The 20,582-nt window shown below is 37.4% G+C and overlaps 1 protein-coding gene across 2 annotated transcripts in view; it reads right to left on the bottom strand.

The window, feature by feature from the left end:
* Positions 1 to 397: 397 nt before the first annotated feature.
* The window catches only part of CDC42EP2 (CDC42 effector protein 2), a 261,853-nt gene continuing 241,668 nt past the window's right edge, over positions 398 to 20,582 (bottom strand). For both annotated transcript variants that reach the window (XM_044075793.1, XM_044075794.1), the window contains exon 2: positions 398 to 4,603. In XM_044075793.1, coding sequence (XP_043931728.1) covers positions 3,320 to 4,081 — 762 coding nt within the window. In that variant the 5' untranslated portion in view covers positions 4,082 to 4,603 and the 3' untranslated portion in view covers positions 398 to 3,319. The remainder of the gene's footprint in view (positions 4,604 to 20,582) is intronic.

Raw genomic sequence — 20,582 nt, 5'->3', positions numbered from 1 at the left:
AATTGAAAGACACCTATACGGTATAAACCGTCCCTCCCAACTTCCATCTTCAAGATATTCTTATAAATGAGCAGATGCTATATAACAGATTATAAAATACTACTTTTATTAGGGAGTTGTGACGATACATGAGGCCTTCTTTTACCTTCCTGAAATGCTTTTGCAATGATGTTGTAACTCATCTGCTTCAGCTGTCAAGAGTTTGTTACAAATGAAATGCTGCTGACAGCCAGTGTAAAACTAAATGTTTTTTTTTTTTAAATCCACAGTGAATGAAATGCTAAATTTAGGCACAGAACAACAAAGCCCCATTATTTAAGAAAAACAGAGTAGTCTCCCTTTAACTTGGCAAAATATTTCTGTTCTTTTACAGAATCTGACAATATGAGTCCAAGAGTTAAAAAATAATGAGTTTAATGTACATGACCAAGGTCAAGATTTAAAAAAGAAACAGTTTAATGTACACAAACAAGGTCACATTCCAAGCAGGCCTTCTAATGACAAGTTATCAGTTTTATATTGTGAGCTGTAGATACAAAAAGTCATGCAATTTTGTTACTTACAATTTGGTTGCTATGCTGTGTGCCAGAAACACCTCAAAACTGCCTCATTTTGTTTTTGGAAATGCAATAAAAACTTTGTGTAAACACTAATTGCAAGTGTGCTGCTTTACTGAGGTATGATACTATTTCTACAAACATGTTATAACTTGTTTGTGTGCGAGTGTTGCCACTCATAAAATCTATCTGCAAGCACACTCTCTGATTATGTTACACATGAAGTCATACTGACACAGTTTTGACTTGTGTGCACAGTGCAGTTATTTGTTCAATGATCATTCTGGTATTACAGTCATTACCCTTTAGTAGACAATTTATTCTTTCTTTGTCAATATTTGGGATGTTCTGCAACTTGACAGTCTGTCTCCAATATTTCCATGGAAGACTTCATCCATTATGTTAACCTCATATGCCTTTGGCTTATGAAATCATTTTTGGGATCACAATATTAGTAATGCCAACTATGCTGTCACTACACAGCAGTGACACTGTTAGTAAATGTGTAACATTCATTTTGTTTTGGAAGCATATACCACCCTGAAAGTTCTGAATGACACCTGTACAATTAGTAGCCCTGTAGCAATTTATCTGCTTGTTTAAAGAATGACAAATACTAACCTGTATTAAAGGTGGGACAGAACTAAGTGAAAAATTCTGCAGAGACAGGCCAAGAAAGGGGAAGGGGAAGGGAATATAACATAAATGCCTGATATTAGTAAACAGATCAAGACAAAAATATGTTTAATTCCTTTGACCTTTTTTATTACAAAACAGTCATTCACCACCATGAAGGACATTGCTATAGGACTGTTTTTAGTCTTGGTATTCAGTTCTAGTAATAAGGATTAAAGAGTTTCATAACAATTTTTCCAGTGATGCATTACTTGATAATACAGAAAAAAATTGTGTAAGTTAGTGGTGGTCACTCAGTTTCCCAAAAGTGGAGCTGTACAGCACCTCTATCAAACAATGCTGTATTCTGGGGAGCGGTGCTGTATGTAAACCTATGCATCCGAGATGTAAACTCAACCTAATGATAAGGTCTGACTTTACAAGGACTGCATATTAACCTATACTGCATACACAGAGATGACTACAAAATCAGACAGTTCTGCCAAAAGCAAAACAGAGATGTTGAAAATGTCACACTAAAAAAAAGTCTTAAAGGTAAATGTAAATATCTCATAACTAACCCTGTATTTAAACTTGTGGCAGTAATACAGCTGAATGAAAAAGTGTCCGGATATTACAATTAAGTACTGTTTTGTACACGTGCATCTATAACACGTACCATGGAAGTGCAAGCCTCTGTGTCCTCTTTCGATAATAAATTTTGAATAAGGAATATATAGGACACAGAATAGTTTATGTCTGAATTAAAATGCACTAATTCCATGTAAAAATAAACACAAGAAGGTGCATAAACCCCAGCCATGTAAATAGTAAGGAACCCAATCAGTTTTCAAAAAATAAAAAATAAAAACATGACATAACTGATCAAACTGTTCTTACAATATAATTATTACAGGAAACTGTGCAGGATACGTGAGTTCCTTTCACTATGATTTTTGCCAATACTCTAATCATTAAAATTATGGAGGACCCACATATAGCAGGCACCAGCCATCTCCTTTAAGGATATACAGTTTTCTTTCTTCATTTATTCAGGGAGTAATTATGGTATTTGCCAAACATGAAATGTTCAGATACTTAACTAAGTATCTTAACTAAACATTTAACTATGCATTTAAGCCACTGCAGTGTAACTTTAAATTATGTATATGATAAACAGGTAATAATAAAAGTATGTCTTCTCCATAAAATTTGAAAAAAAAAAGCCTTGGTATTCTTCAGTTCAGATTATCAGTGCAAGTAAGCAGTAAGTACAAAGGCTTTGATCTAAGAACAGATAAAAGTAAAAGGCATACAATTTTCCCAAAAGCATGTATCCCCATTTTTTGTTATTAATAATCCACTGTTAGGAAACAACAAACATGCACACTCTTCATAATCTGTCACTGGAATTAGGAGCAAGACTTTGCCAGCTTAGTACAGCCTTCTCCAATTCTACATTTATGATTTTGTTTCTGAAACAGAAATTGCATGCTTGCAGCATGATATTCTGCATTTAAGGAACAGGCATTTTATTTTATTTTTTTCTGATAAGGTTGTTTCTATACTTTAAACAGCATCTTTCCATTGGTTTTACCATAGCATTTACTATTGCAGTCTAATCACTTTAAAACTATTTTACGGATAACCACTGAAAAATACTCTCCCTTTTCATAAATGCAGGCACTTGGCTTAATCTCTCCACTTTATACATAATTTCTGTTGTTTAAGTATTTTCTATCACTGAAGGTTTGTAGAAATTAAGGGTACACCTTTATTCTTTTGTCCCCCACCCCCCACCAAAAAAAACAGTTTTAAGATCCATTTAGAGCAGCTAAAATTCTATAATCCTAACAAACAGAAATTATCTGGCAGTGATAAAATGCAACACTGTAAATGCAATAACTTCCTTTCTTTTTGTCAAGATACAAAAGTTGCAAGGCAAACCATAGTTGTATGCCACAAAAATATCAGGTTATACATCTCTAATCTATAAAGTATATACAATTTGTGAGAAAATGATTATAATTCTTAATTGTTTGCTGGTGATCAGTTTTCATGGAATTCCATTTTTAACTTGGGGAACAACATCCACACAAGTCACATTTTGTAGACTATTACTGTTAACCATAGTACTGACTCTATATTTAAGTAGTGATTTGATGTCTTGAGTCATGCATTGGTCCACTTAGGCTACCTAGCTGATGTTTATCCATTATCTGAAGCACATCATCTAAGATTGATGGTCCTAAATCCAAGTGAAGAGAAAACAGAGAACCAGCATGAGACAAAAATGGCTCTTCTGCAGTTTCCTCTGAAGAAGGTTCATTCTGTGGAAAACTAACTGTTTCTTCGATTTTGAAATCCTGAAGCTTGTGCTCTGCTGACCCATTGGCTTGGTAAGAGTTAAACTTTTCTGTAAGCATTACAGAGTTCTGGGTTTCTGTAGCTCTGCTGTCTTGTGGTGCTTTTGGTTTAGAAGCTGGATGTACTGCCTTGTCTTCCAAGTGCAATCGTGGGGGCTTGGGAGGAGCTTGAGCAGAGGGGAGTGTCAGGGCTTGAGGACCACCAATAACAGGAAGAGAAATAGCATTTTTCAGCAGAGGGGAGGAATTTTCAGGTTGTAGCATGTGCTGGTGGCTAGAGATGGTTGCTGTTCTTCCAAATTCAAATGGCATCCCATACTGGCTGTTTCGTGGAGAAATAGTAGTGGGAAGCAGATGGAACTTGCCTTGCAGAAAAGAAATGTCTCCAAACATGTCATTCTCACCACCACTCCCTATATGAATCGTATGTCTAAAGTCACCCAGTGGAGGACTGATCATGTCTGAGGATAGGATGTCTCGTAACTTTTCCTTTTTTCCTTTCCTACTGCCTCGTTTAAGATAGATTGGAGCCTTAGTAGACATTTCTCTATCAATTCTTTGGCTTAGACAGCTTGATTTATATAATAAGATAGTTTGAACAGTTTTCAAATGGTATAAGCTTTAAAGGTGTAAATTGAGCATTAACAATTCTTTAAGTAAATCAAGCAAAACTAGCATATGGTAAAATTTTTCAGTACAGCTGTGAAAGTATACACAATTTGGAGGCAGTGGTACAAAGTTAATACTGAATGTCAAGAAATCAACAGGAGAATAAATATGCCTCAAAAGGATCCATTACTAGTAACTGGAAAGAAGACCATAAGGTATATTATCATTTTCAGATTTTCAGATCAAATGTAAATAGAGGGGATAAAACAGCTTTCCATTGTCTGAAACATCATGTTTTGTGGATGGCCTTAGTACTTCAAGCTAGGATGTATAAGCCAGCATATCAGTGAGATGCCATATAATTCCCAGAGTCCACAGATTTCATTAGGAAATAATCATGAAATTAGTATTACGATGCGTCTTGTATTATTCAGGCACTCCAAGAAGATCTTACATCTATGGAAAGAAAACGAAATGAACATTGTTAGCACAGGTCTTCAGCGATACCAGTACATGACATACTTTAATCATAAGAAAATGAAATGAACGTTGTTAGCACAGGTCTTCAGAGATAGCAGCACATGACATACTTTAATCATAAGAAAATGAAATGAACATTGTTAGCACAGGTCTTCAGCGATACCAGTACATGACATACTTTAATCATAAGAAAATGAAATGAACATTGTTAGCACAGGTCTTCAGCGATAGCAGCACATGACATACTTTAATCATGCTCCCCTTTTGCAACAGTAATTATACCGGTTAGAAAATCATGAGACGCAATCTTATTTTTATGCAGGTGGAATGCCACCTTTAGGAAGCACAAAACTAAATATAACCATATTTCATAACAGACAGTTACATTTAAGGAAATACAAAACGAGAATCGAATGCCATGGATATGTTTAATGAAAACACTGTGAATTCTGATAAAGAAAAAATATACTTAACATAAGTACAAATACCAAAAAAAAATCACAGACTACAATAAACTGCATGGAATGGACAATCAATTTACCTTTTTTTGGGTGCTCGCTAAATAAACTTGTCAATTTACTGTAACTGCTTCTTCAAGTATCGTGGGAAACAAGGGAATAAATAAAATAGAAACTCTTTCCCACAGTGCAGTGCGGCTGCTCCCTAGCTGTAAAGATGAGGAGAAAAAACAGGCCCAGGTTCAGTGTTAGGAAAGGTCTTGCTGAGATACAAATTCCTCAGTAAAGGACAACAACATATGCAACAAGCAAGCTCAACAAAAAATAAACAAAAGAACTAGTGACTTTATAATTAATGTAAGCTCAAAAGCCAAACAAACCACTACAGTGCAAAACAATCACAGCAAAACTGACACCCCCCAAGTTAAATGGTTTAGCCATGGTACAGAGAATAAAAAATTGTCAGTCAGGAAAAGCAGTTTGAGCCAAGATAAGCCATGAACAACAAGCATGGCACGAATGCAAAAAGCTCAGGCAAAGCCTTCTTAAATCTGTATGTCTGAATATGCAAGCTGAATTACACAACAAAGAAGATCTACATACTTCAGGCAGCATTCTGCTAAAAGCCTACTCCACAGGCAGCCAGTATATTTAGGCTCCATATTCAGCTGTGAAAAATCATGGCTTAAAAATAGAAGTCCCCCAAAATACTAATGCAAAATGGTTAAAATAGTCCACTCAGCTACTGACTGGAATTAGCAAGGCCTATAGTCAGAAAATCTAATGCAGTTCAATGGCAAAGGATGACTTGAAAGTCACAGTACAGTAAAGCATGCCAAACTGAGAGCTAAAGTAACCAAAAAATGCCAAACACCTCAAAATGTGCTCAGAAGCAATTCTACAGCAAGCAAATGAATGATACAGCCAGTAGGTACTCCACAGTCCAAAGAAATTCACTAAGTAAAAACACTGATAAGACAATCTTCCATAATTCCATTGTTCCTAGGGGAATGTCCAGCAGTCGAACAAACAACAAGTACAAACACAGCAGCAAAAGCAGGACAAGAAAAGGTCAAGCAGTCTAATTTCCAAATCTGGTAAGAAGAATCTTATCAGTATGCAAAGTATCCTTCCTGTACTACTGTGTCTGAGACAGACATGGTGCCCAACCGTCCAAGCGCGCCTCTCAACTGTCCAAATTTCCACAGGATGTCCAGCTTTTTGTGACATATTTTTGGTGTGTTTCGCATAAAATTTTGGTTTTCTGATAAATCATTGGGCATTGATCCCACTAAATAATAGCATATATTTGGGTTTCGGACTTTATATCTGTCAGGATATGCTTGCTAATGAAAAATATGTTATTCTAGCAACTTTCTAAGTGTTTAAAAGCAATAATTAAAATATGTTCCTGATTTTTGGACTTTCCCTCCATTATTTATGGATTTGTCCAGGTTTATTGAGCTTTAGAGGTTAAGAAGTACCAGTGAAATGGCAAATTACCAAGCTGGTAAGGTAATGACAAAACATGACAGCCATCCACCATAACTATTTAAATACTAATCATAGTTAGGCAACCAGCTTGTACCATCTTTTTGACACATCTATCTGATTACTTACCAATCCAAAAAAAATGCCACTCTAGTTCCTTTTTGTTTCATTTATTAACCATTAGTGCTGTTAGGCCCAAGTGCTTCTTTTCAGGGGGAGCCAGATGCAATGGTCTGGTTAAACTGTTTGCTCAAAGTCAAACAATACAGAGGTGGAAAGTGAAGGAGTCAAACCCAGGACTACAGGAACAAAACCCATCAGCAGCACATAGCCTTTAACCCACTCTGTTACACTGCCAGCCTGCCACAAGTGAGGTGGTGATTATAGAGTCTTACTATCCTTTATCTAACGTGCACTCATCAATATTGATCAATATTGATCAATGCCAGCCTCAGTCCGACTGAAATACAAAATTTTACAAATATAAAAGTGAGAAGTTTAAGCAATGGCAAAGTAGTTCAGATTAGTTTAAGAAGGACTGCATTTGCAAATTAAAGTAAACAGAGTATAATGTACAATATTTACATTAGTTTTTAAAGTGGGCCAACCTTCAGCAATGCTGTGAGAGAAGCATAGAGGAGGAAAGGAGACAAAAAGGGATAGTGTGTCAGGTGATATGTCCTGTGTTGAATGAAACAGCAACATTTGGCTTGGATGAAGTGCTTTCTAAGTTGGAGTCTGAATTTGGAGTAAGTGTTGATTTTCTTTAGGTCGATGGGGAGAGCTTTCCAAAGAGTAAATGCCTGTGAGGAGAATGCACGTGCACTGCTTTGGAGATTGGTTCTAAGGATAATGAGAGCTGGTGTGGCTTGTGAGTAGCGTCACAGGTTCTATGAGGTTTATTTATGAAGTTTAGCTACCGAGAGAGTAAATGTCTGGCACTGGAGTAGTCTGTAGAGGTGGGATCCTAACAGCAGGTCTTTTTCTAGGGTAACACAGTTTTGCACACAGACAGTTGGGCTTGTAATGAATCAAAAGATGCTGTTGGCAATTGTTTGGAGTGTACTGGAATTTTTCTTGGAGGCTGATGTGAAAATGGGTAGTCCATATTTTAGCTGAAAGAGTGTAAATAACATTTGTGTCTTCTGGTGAATGAATCCAAGGAGAAAGCTGCAAGGTTCTGGTTTAGTTAAGTGCCAGTTGGTATTAGTGAATCATTACAACAGAAGCAGAACATAGATTCACCTCATTCTTAATCCACCCTGCCCAACACAATCAGCAACTTATCTGTTATGTACTAAATGATTTAGCACTGTACAGCATACTTGTTCAGGAGGTATGCATTCTGACACTATGTGTTAGCAAAGCAAAATATATGGATAATCTATTTGGTATGCAGTTAACACTCAGGCAAATCTGATAGACTAAGTAATAGCCTAATTTCACTTGAAATGAATGAAATGGTAAGTAATGCTGGAGTGCTGTCCATAAGGTAGAAAAACACCACAAAGTATCACACTGGAATCAAACTTTTTAACATAACGCTGAGGATTTACCATCATGAAGGACAACAGTTTTAATGTTTATAGTTTTATGGGCATATCTCTCAACTTCTTTTTTCAAGACTTAAAAAAAAAAAATCACAAAATGTAACTGAAATTCAATAACCACAACACAAAAAGATGAGTGCCAAGTGAAAAATAAAAGTAACATGTACAGAAAATAAATGAATAAGCATTTTCATTCCTTTAATAACAATACTGAGTTTCACAAGATTCAGAAGACCCAGTAGGGTACACAAAAAATGCACATGCTTATCCAATCAGATTAAAAAATCAATTAATACACATTAATTAAGACAGCCAACCAAAAATACAAATGGCAATATTAAATACAAGAGTATTAAACTTATGTTGTATAAAAACAAATAATATAAAATACATTTTGTTCAGGATAACTGAAAAAAAAATACAAACTAAATTCTTTATAATAGTTTCCTTCACTATCATAGCAACCATCCTTTTTGGCAAAAACAGAATTTAGTAAAAGCACAGATGATTAGACTATCTAGGTTGGTTACCAAGGAAAACATTTTTTGAGTGGTACTTAACAGCATGAAAAATATGTTTAAGCAAAGAAACTACCCTGAGTGGCTTTTACATGAGCTAGGTACCACTGTTGTTCTTTGTATTTTTTTGGTTGGCTGTCTAATTAATATGTATTAATTGATTTTTTTAATCTGATTGGATAAGCATGCATATTTATTTGTGAACCCTACTTTCTCAATAATTATGGACAAAGTTAAAAATAATGAAAGCCAGAGGGCCAAAATCAGGGACAATTTTTAAATACTGCACTACTTGACTTAGAAAGTCAACATTAACATGCATTTTCTGAAGAATAAGGTGGATGAAACTCTACTGACTGGCATTACTTACTGTCTATAATCCTCAGTGATTTAACAAAAAATCAAAATGACAGAGGAAAAATATGACTCAGAATCAGGGACATTTGGCAAAATCAAGAATAGATAAGACCATTGGTTATGGGTTAGTTGCATCAGCAAATCCACAGAACAGAAGGCTGCATTTTCAGCACACCCCTGAAGAGTTAGTCTTAAAAGGGGCAAACAAGGGGTGTGGACTGCTTTTATAACTTACAGATTGCAAGAATGCTGCAGTGATTCTATGAGATGAATAGTTGGTTATACCTGTTGGGCACACAACTTCCCAACGCTACAGTATAGAGAACTGCATGGAGTAGACTACATAATGAAATCTAAAGCATGGTATTCACCTCTAGATGTGGTAGAGAGATACTTGAGGGTTCCAGTGAATACTAGGCTGAAGGGATGAATGTCACATTTCTGTTAATTATGTTTTCATACAAAAGGCACTGTCAACCACTAGAAAACCAGATGTGTTTTTTTGTTTCCTTCAGATATTGACAAATTGTTTACAGAATCAGGTGTAGCAGGACAGTGGCTCTGCTGGGCAATGACACTTTCTTATGTGGTTATACAATATACAGTGCATCACTGTGAAGTATACTTCTGTTGTAGTCAATAGTACAATAACGTCTGTTGTAGTCAATAACAGAATAGCTTCTATTGTAGTCAACAGTACAATTACTTCTGTAGTGCTCAACAGTATAATAATGGAATGATAGCTTCTGTTGTAGTCAATATAGTACAATAACTTCTGTTGTAGTCAACAGTACAGTAAGTTCTTTTGTAATCAACAGTACAATAACATGTATTGTAGCCAATAGTACAATAACTTCTATTGCATTATTGATTACAATAGTACAACAGAAGTTATTGTAGTACTGACTACAATAGTACAATAACTTCTATTGTAGTCGATGCTAAAACTTTTGTTGTAGTCAACAGTACAATAACTTCTGTTGTAGTCAAGAGTGCAACAGTCAACAGTACAATAACATCTGTTGTAGTCAATAGTATAATAAATTCTACTGTAGTCAATAATACAATAATACAGTAATTTCTGTAACAGTCTATAATACAATTGCTTCTGTTGTACTCAAAAGTACAGTACCTTTTGTTGTAATCTATAGTACAATAAATTTTGTTTTAGTCAATAATACAGTAATTTCTATGACAGTCAAATAATACAATAATTTCTGTTATTGTCAACAATACAATAACTTCTGCTGTAGTCAACAGTACAATAACTTTTGTTATAGTCAACAGCACAACAGTACAATAACATTTGTTATAGTCAACAGCACAACAGTAAATAATACAATAACTTCTGTTGTACTTAACTGTACAATACACTTTTGTTGTAATCAATAGTACAATAACGTCTGTTATAGTAAATAGTGCAATAACATCTACTGTAGTCAATTGTATAGTAACTTTTATTGCAGTCAACAGTACAATAATGTCTGTTGTACTCAGTATAATAAAGTCTGCTGTAGTCAATAGTACAATAGTTTCAGCTGTAGTCAACAGTACAATAGTCAATAGTACAATAACTGCTGTTGTATCCAACAGTACAATAATATGAATGGTAGTCAATAGAGTAATAACTTCTGTTATATTCAACAGTATGATAACTTCTTTTGTAGTCAGCAATGCAATAACTTCTATTGTAGTCAACAGTACAATAACTTCTATTGCACTACTGACTACAATAGTAGAACAGAAATTATTGTACTGTTGACTACAACAGTAAAGTAGTACAATAACTTCTGTTGTAGTCCTCAGTGCAATAAATTCTTCTGTAGTTAATGATACAATAATTTCTGTAATAGCAAATACTGCAATAACATCTGTTGTAGTCAGTAATACAATAACGTCTGCTGTAGTCAACAGTGTAATAACTTTGGTTGCAGCTGATAGTACAATTAGCTATAGGCAACAGCACAATAACTTTGGTTTTAGTCACTCATACAACAACTTCCTTTGTGGTCAACAATGCAATAATTTCTGTTGTAGTCAACTGTACAATAACTTCTACTGTAGTCCATAGCACAATAACTTCTTTTGTAGTCAGTAATACAAATTTTTGTTTTAGTCAGCAGTACAATAACTTCTGTTGTAGTCAACAGTGCAATAACTTCTGTTATAGTCAATATTATAACTACTGTTTTAGACAACAGTACAATAACTTCTTTTGTAGTCAACAGTACTATAACTTCTGTTGTAGTTAATAGTACAATAAATTCTACTGTAGTCAATAATACAATAATTTCTGTAACAGTCAATAGTACAGTTGCTTCTGTTGTACTCAATAACACAATAGCGTCTGTTGTGCAATACATTCTATTTTAGTCAATAATATAGTAACTTCTATAATAGTCAAATAATACAATAACTTCTGATGTTGTCAGCAGTACAATAACTTTTGTTATAGTCAACAGTACAACAGTCAGTCAGTAATACAATAACTTCTGTTGTAGTTAATAGTACAATTAACTTCTGTTATAATCATTAGTACAATAATGTCTGTTGTAGTCAACAGTCCAATAATGTCTGTTGAAACCAATAGTATAATTATGTCTTCTGTAGTCAATAGTACAATAACTTCTGTTGTAGCTAACAGTACAATGTTCAACAGTCAACTTATGTTGTAGTCAATAGTACAAAAACTTCTGTTGTAGTGGATAATATAATACATTTTATTGTACTCAACAATACAATAATTTCTATAATAGTTAATACAATAACTTCTGTTGTAGTCAACAGTACAATACTTTCTATTGTAGTCAAAACAGCAAAAACTTCTGTTATTGTACCATTGAATATAACAGTAAAGTAGTACAAAAACTTTTGTTGTAGTCAACAGTACAATAGTCAATAGTACAGTAACTTCTGTTGTTGTCAACAGTACAATACATTTTAAGTAAACAGTAAACAATAATTTGTGTGATAGTCAATAGTACAATAACTTCTATTGTAGTCAGTAATACAATAACTTCTGCTGTATTCAACATTATAATAGTAACTAGTACAATAACTTCTGTTGTAGTCAATAGTACAATCACTTCTGTTGTAGTCAACAGTGCAATCACTTTTGTTGTAGTCAATAGTACAATAAAGTTAACAGTAGAACAGTTAATTGTACAATTAGTTCTGTTGTAGTTAGTACAATAACTTCTGCTGTAGTCAATAATACAACTTCTTTAGTAGTCAACAGTACAATCATTTCTGTTGTACTATTGACTACAACAGTACAATAGAAGTTATTGTATTATTGACTACGATAGTACAATAACTTCTGTTGTAGTCAACAGCACAATAAATTTGGTTGTATTCAATAGTACAATACTCAATAGTATGACAGATAGCTTCTGTTGCAGTCAACAGTACACTCAATAATTTCTGTTATAGTCAACAGGATCATAGGTTACTAGACTAGTACAACTCCTATTCCCAAGAATATCAAGGTATGAAGTAGACCTCAGTCAACAACTACTGCCCCTGTCCAAGAGGGACACAGGTGAAACTCCCAATGTGAATTTGTGGTTTCCCATACCATTATCCAAATTTAAAGTTAAACAGGGTCAGCGAGGGGCTTTGGTTTGCATGAATTGGAAGTAACCTCTGTGAGACATATCTGCCTCTCCGGCAAGCCCTGTTGATGTTACATACTACGTTGAGTTCCTTAGAGCAAGCCATCTTATACCATTTGATTTATGAATGTGCACTTCTGGTTTACTGAACAGTACAATAACTTCTTTAGTAGTACAGTAACTTCTACTGTACTACTGACTACAATGGTGCAATAGTACAATAACTTCTGTTGTAGTTAGCAATGCAATAACTTCTGTTGTAGCCAATTGTACAATAACATCTGTTGTACTTAATATACAATAACCTCTGTTGTGCTACTGACTACAATAGTACAACAGTACAATAGTACAATAACTTCTGTCAAAGTTGACACTACAATAACCTACTGTAGTCAATAGTACAGTAACTTCTGTTGTAGTTAACAGTACAATAATGTCTGGTGTTGTCAATAGTATGGTAACGTCTATAGTAGTCAATAATACAATAAAAGTCCATCTTAACTGCTTTTCATCGCAACCAGCAGAAAAAGAAAAAGCATGCCTGGTTACACAGACGCATTCCATTTAGCATCCTATATTTTGTTAATTATTGAACTGATTAATGTCCTGTTTTACACAGTATACCATTATTCCTAAACTGTTAATTATTACCCCATAACTCATTCATTTAACCACATTAGTCTGCTCTAAGGCTATGCTATTATTCTAGTATTTAATGAGTAATGATACCTATTAATCACTGTCTAACTCTGTCAAAGTTAAATGAACATTTCTGCTTTGCTAATTTTTTGAACATATTTTATTTAATTAATTATTTCTACTATACTGCTTTGCATGACTTTATTAATATTTTAAGTTTGTCTGTGCTTTTAGGCTGCTACATGAAAATGTTCTTCAAACTGTTATATTTTACCAGTATAAGAAATCAATAAACATAATAAATGTTTCATTATGTGTGGGTTAAATATTATGATGTAATGTTGATGGCGGACATTTTTATGGTAAATATATGCTACTTTACTTATGAAATATCCTCCACATATACATACTAGATGAGGACAGCTGTAGAGGACCCCAGACAGAGTTCTCAGTGGAACAATACATGAAGGAAATATACTGCATTCTAAACAGATTTTTCTTGAGGTCTTCATACACAACTGTGACATGGCAGCAAAGGCATATTATGTCTAATCTCTGATTCACTGAATGATGCCCAGTTATGCAAAAGAAGACAACTGCATGGACAGTTCCAACTTTTATTTTCTAACCTTCCAAATCACAATGATCTTCTGCACCCCTCCATTCTCCCATATAATAGTCTCCAAGGTTGGTAAATATTGGAATAAATTATGCATTACTAATGGTGAATTGTTTGTTCAATTGGCTACTATTGACCAATAAAGTATCACTGACTCAGCTGATGATCAGGCAACCAAATGGAGGCATTCATGCAGCATACAGAACAGAGAACAGCAGATGGAAATAATAATATTGGATTTAAGGTCTCTACAACTAAGAAGATATGTTTTCTTAAATTTCAATAAAAATGTATAGGCAACTTACCACTAAATATCATAAAGGTCAGGATAAGCTAACTATGCATTCTTAATCTGCTCTCCCAGTTCATATGCCCATGCTTTATTTTATTTTTTTATTTTATGAATTATTTCTTTTCTAAATTCCTCCACTGTTATAAATATGGCTCTATGGTTACAGCAAACAAGTTGACATAAATGGTTCACCTGTGTTTTTCCTCTTAATAAAAACATGTCCAATCTAATAAGATAAAATCTAATGAGCATACAGAAATGTCAAAGACAGCATGCCAAGTGACCCAAGCCCAACTTGCAGAAGTCTGCATTATTGAATCAAAATCAGCAAATTGGCATTTGTGTCAAAAAGGTGAAGTAACAGTGCAAATGAGGCACACTGAAAAGTTAAGATGAATAAAAAGTTTGCTTTTTATAAGGACTGAGTCTTCCTACACCTCTATATCCCTAATTATTAAGTATTCCAGTGTCATGATTATACTGTTGTAGGGGTGTAGAAAATGTTTGGTTTTCATGCAAATCCAAACATTTCCTTAACTGTGGCACTGTGAGATGTTTCAGCTAGGGATAGGGGGCACAGGCTTTGTCCTCTTCCAAAATAAATGTCATTCTTACAGATCATGAATGACCGTGGCTATGATCTACTAGCAATAAAATACTACTGTGCCCTTGTTTTCTGTCATTAGACACAAATTCCTTCCATGTGTGTGTGACTCCCCTGCAGTGGCACAGTAATCAAGGAGCCTCAATCCTCACCACTAGCACCAGTGAGGGACATGCACATTGAGAGGATGACAAGTACACACACAATAAAGTACAATTTCCATTAAGAGCACACAGAGCTCACAGCCAGTCTGGGGATGGTTTCTCCCCCCTCTCTCCAGATCCTCAGTAAGACTCCCCACTGTCACAGCTATAGGGTTATGATCTCAGCCGAGTGGTAAAGCCAAAACCTCCAGCACTCTCTCTGTCCAACCAGTGCTTCATGTCCCTGCCCAAGTAGCTGACACACACACACTTTGAGATTTGATTTATATACAAACACATACACACTCCTGGGGAAGGCTGGTACAGGTTCACTAGTTATGCCTCCTTCTGTCCAGACTATAAGGTAGTACAAGCTGCCACCAACCACTCTTTATCAGCTACTATAAGGCCCTTCCCAAAGGGTGACCAAATCTACTGTGTAATGTTACTATTATCCAAATGCTAAGTGTGACCAAAACTTTTAAGGCTATTTAGGAGTGGCCTATACAGTGTCAGCAAACACATATGCAAGTACTCTAAGAGCTTAAATATCTTTAAACAAACCAACCACAATTAATAGGTTTAAATATATTTAATAATAAATAATAAAAGCACAAGACAATACTCAATAACTCAACACAGTGACAACAGAGTTCAAAATCACAGGGAATAATTCAAAACAACATTACAGGACAGTCTCAAATAAATACAGAAAATATCTAAACTAATCTTTACTGTATTCTTATCTATATCTAAGTGATACTATGTCCTAAATGACTTACCTACAGAACAAGACAAGTGCTGATGAGAGGATGTTGTTAGATCCAAAGACAAATACAAAATCCACAGACTCACTCTCTGAGATAGTGCTTAAATTACTATTAAACATTACTGCTGGGTTATCTCGGATTACATCATTCTTTGTCACCTCTGCCTTCAGTTCCCAGGCTAACAGACACTTAAACTAGCATCTCTGTGTCAAAAATACTTATCTCTTAGAAGTTTGCCTGGAACTGGAGTTGTAAAACAGTTAAACACTTTTACCTTTGAAACCTGTAAAACGCCTAGCTCTTGACATCCTATCTCTTTACATTAACTAACTTAATAGCACAGTCGAAAACAATTTCAACTTATTTTCTTAAAGTTTTGCAAGTTAACTCTGTATGTTCCAGCTTCTACCATGAAAACATACATTTGCAAAGGCATATAGTTTATACAAATTTCTGCTCTTTTCCAGGAGGGTACACTGTGGTCACATTATTGAAGCTCAGTGCATAACATACGGTTTAACACACACTTCTGCACCAGCAGTTTAATACACACATAACATATACTTCTCTTACATTTGTAAGACAAGCCCGTGGATCATATTAATATTCGCAAATGACAAAGAATTATTTACAAAATTCCAGATAGCTGGGCTGGCAGTCTCACAATCCCCCCCCCCCACGAGATCTCAAACTAGTGTTTCAAGTGACCCTTGAGAAACGTTGCTTGAGAGGGTTGAACCTATCTGGCAATAACTTACCCCATTCCCTGTCTTGGGAGCCCACCTGCATTGGCATTTCTAACCTCACTGCAGTGCTGCACTGTCATATATGCTTGCAACCCGAGGCTCCACCTAAGTAACTTGACATTTTGTTGGCTGGCTCGATGTAGCCATATTAATGGATTGTGGTCTGTAACTACAGTGAATTTCCTTCCATACAGATAAGGCTGAAGTTTCTGCAGTGCCCACACTATGGCTAGGCATTCCTTTTCTACAGCTGCATAGCATTCCACCTTGGGTTGGAGCCTATGACTGAGATAAACCACTGGGTTCTCTTCTCCATCTGAAGAAACCTTGCTAACTACAGCCCACACACCATGGTTTGAAGCATCCACCTGCACAACAAATTCTTTGATGTAATCTGGACTGGCTAACACAGGGGGTCCTCCCAAAGCTCCTTTAACCTTCTGGAATGCCTGCTCACATGCTGGAGTCCACACTACCATATCTGGCCTATTTTTCCTTGTCAGGTCTTTGACGGAAGTAGCTATGGTACTATAACAGGGGACGAACTTTCTGTAGTACCCTGCTGTCCCAAAAAATAACCTCACCTGATTTTTGATAACAGGTGCAGGCCATGCCTGAATGGCTTCCACTTTGGCAGGCTCTGGCCTGATCTTACCACTCCCCACTCTATGTCCTAGGTAGGAGACCTCTGCCATACCCACCTGACATTTGCTGGGCGTAATGGTCAACCCTGCCCTCTGTAGTCTGCCCAGAACCTCCCTAACATGTTGACAGTGCTCTTGTCAGGAATGACTGTAGATGGCAATATCATTTAGGTAAGCAAGGGCAAACCTTCCCACTCCTGCTAGGATATGATCTACCAGCATCTGGAAAGTTGCTGGGGAATTTTTCATCCCAAAGGGCATGTTTGTGAACTCATACAAGCCAAAAGGAGTCACAGAGGCTAACCTCTCTCAAGAACTGAGAGTCAAGGGCACCTGCCAGTAACCCTTGGTAAGATCAATGGTGGTAAGATACTTAGCCTCACCCAGTTGCTCTAGGGCTTCATATGTCCTAGGCATAGGGTAAGCATATGACTCTGTGTAACTATTTAATTTCCTGTAGTCCACAGAGAACCTGATGCTGCCATCCTTCTTTAGCACCAGCACCACTGGGAAGGCCTGGGGACTGCTGGACTCCTGAATTATCTCTGGTTCCAACATTTTCTGTATCTCCTCCCTCAGAGTCTGTTTGACTATCTCAGGCACCCTATAAGGGGTCTGCTTAATAGGCCTTCATGGTCCTGTATCCGCATGGTGCTGCACACTGCTTGGATTTCTCAAACCTGGGTAGGGGATAGCTGCTGGGACACTGCTATCCCTTCCACTGACGTGTCAATCTGAGCCTCACTAAGGAGATCAATCACCAGATCCCCCTCAGACTCCTCCTACAATCCACTGCAACTACTCAGCACAAGGGCCTCCCTATCATGGTAAGGTTTCATCATGTTAACATGGTACAATTTGTGCCCCTGCCTCCTGCCTAGCAGTTCAACCATGTAGTTAACATCACTGACTTTCCTTACCACCTTGTAAGGTCCCTCCCAAGCTGCCTGCAGTTTGTTGTGTCTGACAGGAATGAGAACCATTACCTGCTGCCCCACAGCATACTCTCTAGCTTGAGCATTCCTGTCATACCAGACCTTTTTCTGCTGTTGGGCTTCTACCAGGTTCCCCTGGGCCAAGCCCATGAGTTCTCTGAGCCTTGGCCTGAGATTTAAGACATATGCCACAACAGACTCCTTGTGGGAGTCACACTCACCCTCCCATACATCTCGAATGAGATCTAGAGGTCCCCTCACCATATGCCTATACAACAGCTCAAAGGGTGAAAAACCTGTGGATTCCTGGGGAACCCTTCTGTAAGCAAACAACAGATGGGGCAAATATTAGTCCCAGTCCCTCCTAAACTGGTATGCAAATGTCTGCAGCATAGTCTTGAGTGTAGAGTTTAACCTCACAACAAGACCATTAGTCTGGTGATGGTAGGGAGTGGTCTGTAGGTGCTTCACCCCACAGTACTTCCACACACAAGCCAGCAGGTCTGACATGAAATTGGCACCTGTGACAGTCAGTATTTCCTTTGGGAAACCTACCCTTCTGAAAATCTCTAACAAAGCATTTGCCACCTTTTCCACCTCAGTGGAGGACAGAACCACTGACTCAGGGTATCTGGTAGCATAATCTACTACCACTAGGATATATCTTTTCCCTGTGGAACTTGGGATACTCAGAGGCCCCACAATATCTATAGCTATGCTCTGAAATGGCTCCTCAATCACAGGCAACAAGATCAAAGGAGCTTTCACATTGTCTCCTGCCTTGCCTATCTTTTGACACTGCTCACAGGTCCTGCAGTACCCTGTTACATCTCTGGAAATCCCAGGCCAATAGAAGTTCTGCATAATATGTCTCTTTGTACATTTTATGTCCATATGACCTGCAAAGGGAATATCATGAGCTATGGCTAGAAGTGCCAGATGGTAGGCTCTGGGCACTATCAACTGCTGTATTCTCTCACCCTCTAGCCCTCCCTCAGGAGTCCACTCTCTATACAGTAACCCTTTGTCCCAGCATACAGATTCTTCCTTCTCTTGAGAATCAGGTGCCTCACTAGCTACCTCCCTCAGACCTTGTAATGTAGGGTCTGAGAGCTGAGCCTCTCTCAGCTCTCCCTTTGTACCCCTTCCCAGCTTCTCTTCCACAGCAAGCCTGGAATCTTCTGACAGTGGTGCCTCACTGTCAGCCTGGGTACTGCTAATTACCACTGCTCTTGCAGTCACTCTGTCCAAGGGGACATCAGTACCCAGAAGCAGCTGTGGCTCACCTTCAGTCTCACTGCTACAGGGTAGCTCCCTCCCTGAAGTAACCACCTCACCAGTTCTGGCTGCAAGTGTGCGGTCTGTCTGGGTCTCCTCCCAGTTACCAGATACACATGCTTGTCTCCAAGCCTGACTGCATGTAACTGCATGAGCACATGGTACTGCATTATCAAAATCATTCCCTATCAGGACATCTGCAGGGATATCCTCAAACACCCCTTCTTGTTGGCTTCCTTTTCCACCCTTCCAGTCAAGGTGAACCCCCAGCCAAAGGTATTTGGAATAGGGTCCCTCATAAAGCTCTGACTGGAGTAGACTGCCCAAGAAAGTAGTGCTCCTTTGTAACCATTGCAGGCTTTACAATGGTTGGTTCAGAGGCTGTGTCTCTCTTAGCAATGGCCTCTTTCCCAGTCATTAAAATATGATACAACCTCTTGTGGTAGTTTGGTACCCTAGTTGTCTCAAGACAACCTACTGTTGGCATTTTGTCATTCCCACTTTCTGGCTGTCCCACCTTTTGTTTCCCACCTTGCCTCTGTGGGCATCTATATGCTACATGACCCTACTGGTTGCATTTAAAACATTTAACCCTAGGTCCTGGACATGTACCTGGACAAGTGGCTTCCCCTGCTACTGGCGGATTCTGTTAGGGCAGGATGGGCTGCCCACCATGGGTTCTCTTGGACCCATGAGCAGCACTGGGTGTCCCTTTCCTGTGCAGTGATGCCCTGCTTGCTAGGTATAGGTCTCCCTTCTTCCCCAACTCATCTACAGTAAGGTATTGTCTATCAGCTACCCACATTCTCATTTCCGTAGGCAAAGTGCTAATGGCTTGCTCCCTCACCAAATGGTCTGTCAGCCCTTCAAAAGTGGTGATCTGACATCCACTCACCCACCTATGAAAATAAGTGCTTAGTTCAGCAACATATTCACACACACTTTCATCTGCTTTGTGTCTATGCTCACGAAAAAGTTTCCTATAAGCTTCAGGTGCTATCTGAAAAAATTCTAGCAAACAGTTCTTTACAACATTATAATTTAAACAGTCAGTATCAGATAGTTTGTACAGTATAGTTACAGCTTTACCATGAAGTAAGGGGGTGAGGAACTGTACCTAGAGCCCTTGGTCAACACCATACAGTCTACATACCCTCTCAAATATATGACTGAAACTATCAAAATTATCCCCCTCTGTAAATTGTGGAAGAAGTTTACTGACCTTTGTTGCTTCTGTGGTTTGGTTACTTCCTCCCCTATTACCTCCATGACACTGACAAAGAGTCAGCATCTCCTT

This window comes from Protopterus annectens, chromosome 6.part1 (genome assembly GCF_019279795.1).
Source record: "Protopterus annectens isolate FY-2018-M chromosome 6.part1, PAN1.0, whole genome shotgun sequence".
Taxonomy (NCBI): domain Eukaryota; kingdom Metazoa; phylum Chordata; order Ceratodontiformes; family Protopteridae; genus Protopterus; species Protopterus annectens.
Note: the sequence above shows the minus strand (reverse complement) of the source record. Positions and strands in the feature narration are given on the sequence as shown.